The 5,269-nt window shown below is 31.3% G+C and overlaps 1 protein-coding gene and 1 non-coding gene across 2 annotated transcripts; one reads left to right on the forward strand and one right to left on the reverse strand.

Moving 5' to 3' along the window:
* On the forward strand, positions 1-73 carry TRNAE-CUC (transfer RNA glutamic acid (anticodon CUC)). The gene has a single exon. It is a non-coding gene; the product is annotated as a tRNA-Glu (tRNA).
* A 2,610-nt stretch (positions 74-2,683) lies between these two features.
* On the reverse strand, positions 2,684-4,518 carry LOC125836675 (polygalacturonase QRT3). Its single transcript, XM_049515880.1, has 3 exons — positions 4,286-4,518; positions 3,973-4,209; positions 2,684-3,685 (listed from the first exon to the last, which is right to left on the reverse strand). Exons 1-3 carry the CDS (start codon positions 4,490-4,492, stop codon positions 2,684-2,686), a joined length of 1,446 nt encoding a protein of 481 aa, XP_049371837.1. The 5' UTR covers positions 4,493-4,518.
* Between the last annotated feature and the right edge of the window lie 751 nt (positions 4,519-5,269).

The following is a 5,269-nucleotide window of genomic DNA, read 5'->3' on the forward strand; positions in this document are numbered from 1 at the left end:
TCCGTTGTAGTCTAGTTGGTCAGGATACTCGGCTCTCACCCGAGAGACCCGGGTTCAAGTCCCGGCAACGGAATTTATTTTTGGGCTTGGTTAATTTGAATTTTATTTTTGTGGCCCAGTTAACTTTTTTTGTTTAGGCTAGTTAATTCGAATTTTATTTTTTGGCCCACTTAACTCTGCATCCGTTATAAGAAAAATAAGTTTCATAGATGATATTTTAAGTTTTATTATCTCCCCTCAATTGGAAAATTATTCTACATATACATGGCTAAAAAAGTTTTCATGTATATATAATAGATGTCAAACTCCTTCAGTTAGTTTGTGTATCTATTTTTTCAAAATTTGAACCCTCTTAGTGATGATCCTGGCTTCATCGTTGATATTCTCCCCCACCTACTCAACGCTCCTAACCTCACCTTTGACAATCTCACCTTTGCCAATTGCCACCCCGAACCCCCGCTCCCCACTCCATCCAATAAGTGACATACAAATAATAATGATGAGACTCTGTTATGCAATCAACGGATTAAAATTTTCGTGAATTACTAAGAATTCTCCAAAAAATCAGTATTTTTTACTCATGCATCTATACGTTTATACTTCTTGAAATATACACTTCGCGAATTACTAAAAATTCAGTATTTTTTACTCATGCATCTGTTTATACTTCTTGAAATATAGACACACGTATATGATCTTTAATATCTTTCTTGCAAAAAGACACCTTCAATATCGATCTCATGAACGGAATCTACTACTTTTGACTATCTTCCATCTTTTCTCATAAGTACTATAATAAATCAAAAAGGTTATAATATATAGTTAATTTATATATGTAAACATACTTTGGAACAAAAAAGAAATATATTCCTTTGGTTATTAAAAGTACGTACCTTTAAAGTTTGAGTTTTATTTTTCCTTCAACGTCCACGTATCATATTTTGCACAATCAATTTCAACAATTTTGAAGGAATTCAGTCCCTATATTAGGTGAATATAAATATGATTGGCAAGGTTGTTATTTCCCCCTTATCTGAGCAACCTAGCTACTTTCACTTTATTTTATTTTATTTGTTGAACAATTAAGAAAGTAATAATTGAAAAAAATTAAATGAAAGTTATGTAGAAAATTTGATCTATTTGTTGGTTACCCTCACCAACTACTACAACAACATGGATATATGATGATTTCATGGCCAACTACATTCAGCTAAAAGTTGTTGTAGTGGTAAAATACTCATCATTTCAAACTTTTAGAAGAATATCACCTTGAGTAAATTGTAAAAAGACACGGTTCTTAGATTTTACTATATATTGAAACTGAAGTGGAGCCTTGGAGCAACAATAAAATTGTTTCTTTGTGACTTATTGGTCAATGGTTCGACCGTACACATAAAAGTAGTCACTAACCATTTGCATTTTGGTACATAGATTGTCTACATATCACCTCTTGAGTGCAACCTTTGTCGAATCCTATTAACACATGACATGTTTTGTTTTGTGTACCGAACAACCTTTTATAAATATTTCAAAAAACATGTTTCTAATATCTCTGTGATGATAATTCCTTCCTTCACACTGAGACACTAAAGTTTTATCTTATGACTATTTTCTCTTATACCTCACACCAAACCGCCCTGAATGTCTTTTTGACCATTTGGAAGAGGAAGTTAAGTATTGCTTTAAAACTATGAAAAACTTTCAAGTCAAATCAGTACGAAATTTGGATAAAAAACTACGAAAAACTCACAAGTACATATTTCAACAAATGGACAAATCCTCAAAGTTAGTCATATAATTATATTATAATTTGGAAATTTGAATGAGACCCCATACTTATTCAACCTACTAGTTAACTTCTAGATCTAGACGTATATTATTCTTGAGGGACTTGTAAAGTATAAAAATCAAAGTAAAAAAGATAATGATATATATAATGTTAGGTTGGTTTGGTCTCGGATCGACTTTCTTTTAGTTAAAACCAAATCAACCGTATAGCCAGAATATTTTATTTTATTTTATTTATAAAAAGAAGGGAAAAAGGTCTAAAATATATCCGAACTTTGACTGAAATTGTTGTTACGATACCGAACTTTGGAAATGACCTTTTACCCCTGCACTATTTAATAGTGTATTTAAAAGGTATATATGTGCCCACGTGGACATCATAAATATTGCATCATTATAAATATTAATGTGTCCACGTGGACTTATATATACCTTTAAAATTAAATACACTATTAAATAGTGCAGAGGGGTAAAAGGCCCTCCATAAAGTTTGGTATCGTAACAACAATTTTGGCCAAAGTTGGAGTATTTTTCAGACTTTTTTCCCTAAAAAGAAACCTAAGTATAGTCTGGATTTTTTTTTCAAAAATCAAAACAAACCATCAACCAATTTTTATTCCGATTTGACACGATTTGCAGTTTGGTTCGATTTTGTTCATCCCTAACTTTTTTGAACTTTAGTAGGAAAGAAAAAAAATTGTCATCAAAAAGCATTTCTTGTATTGCTGGATTATACTTTTGAATTTTTCTTAACATAAACATTTCTTTTTCAAGAATGTTTCAAACTCAAAGAGATCTAATCATCTTTGTAACATAACTAGCTAGATCAAACCAATAAAATAACATCCCTATGCTTATTAATTTCTTGAGCCTATACATGGTAGCTCAAATAAGCTCATTTCCCTTGATCCACCATCACAAAAACCTTGGCTGGAACTTGCACGTTTGATTCAACCAGAACCTTATTATTCGACACATTTCTCAAAGCATGATTAACGAACACATTCCCACTAGGGAAAAATGTGTATTGAACCTGTTTAATAAGGTTAGGAAATATAAGAATTGGATTAAAATCCAAAGTCCATGAAGTACCATTTCCTTCAACAACTCCACTTCCAATAGTACCCTTAAGATTCATCCCCTTAACATTATTTCTATCCACCACAACTTGTTCAATTGTCTTAAATGGTCCATTATTTTGATCCAATTGAATAATATCAATCCCTTTATTTGATCCAGAAAACATATTATCCACAATGTTAACTCCATTCACAACACCATTTATTGACTTCAACTTAACAAATGCATCTCCAAGAAAAAATGTATTTGAAATTGTGAGTTGAACAGGATCCTCTGCCACAATTCCAGTATAATCCAAATAAGAATCAACAATTCTTGTTTGTGTTAAACCAGGGAGTTTTAGGTAAATTCCAGTCCCACCAAATCCAGTAGCCTTATTGTAACAATGTATACCTGATAACAAATTTGCTTGACCTGATACAATTATACCAATTTCAGCGGAGAATATCACTACATCAGTAACAGAATTATCATTTCCCATTAAATTTATCGCGGTACCGGAGAAATTCCTCTCTGCTTTATCACCACCAGCAGTAATATGTTGTCCAAGAAATGAATTTCTTATGTATGTTTCATGTCCACCTTTGGCTATAATACCATTTGTTGTAAAATGTGTAATGTAACAATTGTCAATACTTGTTCTTAGTGAATTTATCACTTGTATACCACCTCCTCTGAAATTTGCATCAAGTAATAAATCTCTTAACGTTATGAATTCGAATAAAAACTCAGGAGCATTGCTTGAAGATGTCGATAAATCGAGTAAATATCCATCTGTTGGAAAATCATCTGAAGCTTTTAGTGTTCCTCCATGAATCTGTTTCATAAAAACAAAAATGTAGGGGTAATGTTGTAATTAAAATAACTAGCTAGGTGAAAATTAGAAATATAGAAAAATGTAAAGTTAAAAGTCTTAAGATTACACATATTGTGGAGAAAAAAAAATTAATTTTATTTTTCTATATTTTAGAAAGGTCAAGTCAAAGAGATTGAAAAAATATAATCAAACATGTAACATATGTTAATTAGTCTAGAAGGGAAGGCACTACTATTCTATTATATGTCGTCAGTCAGTATAATTTAACATGTTATAACAGAACGTACCATGAGATTGCCACGGCTAACAACGGGGAATTGTAATGGTTGGCTAATTAAATAATTTCCACCTTCAAGATTAATTTGAGCACCACCAAGATTTGAAATTCCTTGCATTAAGAAACCATTAGATGGACCTTCAAGTGCATCAGAAATTGCTTGTAGAATAGCTTGTGTGCTATCTAATTTTCCAGTTGGATCAGCACCATATGATGTTACATGATATATTTTTGGACTTGGTGTAACCTAATATATAATACATATATAGTTAATTTACGATACGTTAACATTAATCGATTGGTTAGGGGAAAAAAAGACTTACGGTTACTACTGATGGTGATGATGGTGATGGAGAAAATCTAGCAGGAGAAGGAGAAGGAAAAGGAGAAATCGAATCGCGATGAACAATTTCAGCTGTAAAAGCTTGTAATTTCCTCAATTGATGATCATATGAATGAACATTTCCATAAACATGGGATAGACAAGCAAAAATAAAAAACAAGGACAAAGCCCATGTTTTTTCTCCCATGTTGTTGCCTTCTATGTAAAATGAGTGAATCCAAGAAAAAACATTCTAGTTTCCCATTTATATACTAGATATAGGGAGAGAAGAAGATTTTTTTTTCTTAATAATAATAATTATTAAATATTATTTAATTTGGGGGTAGAGAATATAGCTAAGCAATGGAAAGAGAGAGGTTTAGAAAATAAAATGAAGAAATTAAAGTTGGAACTATATAATCTAAACAGACAAAGAGTGTGAAAAAAGACAAAGAAAAGGCTCTCTTTTGATGTTACTTTTTAATATTTGTTGAAGATGTATTATATGCTTTACTTAAATACGTGTGTAAAATGAATTTGCCTTTTTATTTTTTTCGTGTTTGGTAATTAAATTATTGAGCATTTTTCATGTTTTATTCTGAAATTCAAAAAAAAAAAAAGATTTTGTTTTGTTTTTAAGTGAAAAATGATATTCGGGAATTGAAGTTGGAGCCGTTTTTGACTTTTTCTGACTAATTTGAAGTGAAAACGTGAAAAATACTTTTTTGTTGTTTTTTAAATTCTTAAAATTGCTGAAACTTTCGAAATTTTATGACCGAACGTTTTTTTCTAAAGTTTAACTCTAGAAATAAGTGAAAAAATTTCATGGTCAAACGTCAGGTGAATTTCATTACCAAAGTGAATCAGATTACAACATGGGGGTGGGGGTGGGGGTGGGGTGGGGTGGGGGGGTTAAGTTGTTGGATTACAATGAATTGCCTTGTTGAATAGTATCATTTTTTTCTTGTGTTTTGGTGGCATGGAA

Source organism: Solanum verrucosum, unplaced genomic scaffold (genome assembly GCF_900185275.1).
Source record: "Solanum verrucosum unplaced genomic scaffold, falcon-dt-bn FXZP01000278.1, whole genome shotgun sequence".
Classification (NCBI taxonomy): domain Eukaryota; kingdom Viridiplantae; phylum Streptophyta; class Magnoliopsida; order Solanales; family Solanaceae; genus Solanum; species Solanum verrucosum.

Coding starts and splice junctions, on each gene's coding strand:
- LOC125836675 (XM_049515880.1), bottom strand. CDS start 4,492: ATGGGAGAAAAAACATGGGCTTTGTCCTTGTTTTTTATTTTTGCTTGT. Junction 4,210..4,285: donor CATCACCATCAGTAGTAACC/GTAAGTCTTTTT, acceptor ATTATATATTAG/GTTACACCAAGTCCAAAAAT. Junction 3,686..3,972: donor TTAGCCGTGGCAATCTCATG/GTACGTTCTGTT, acceptor TTTATGAAACAG/ATTCATGGAGGAACACTAAA.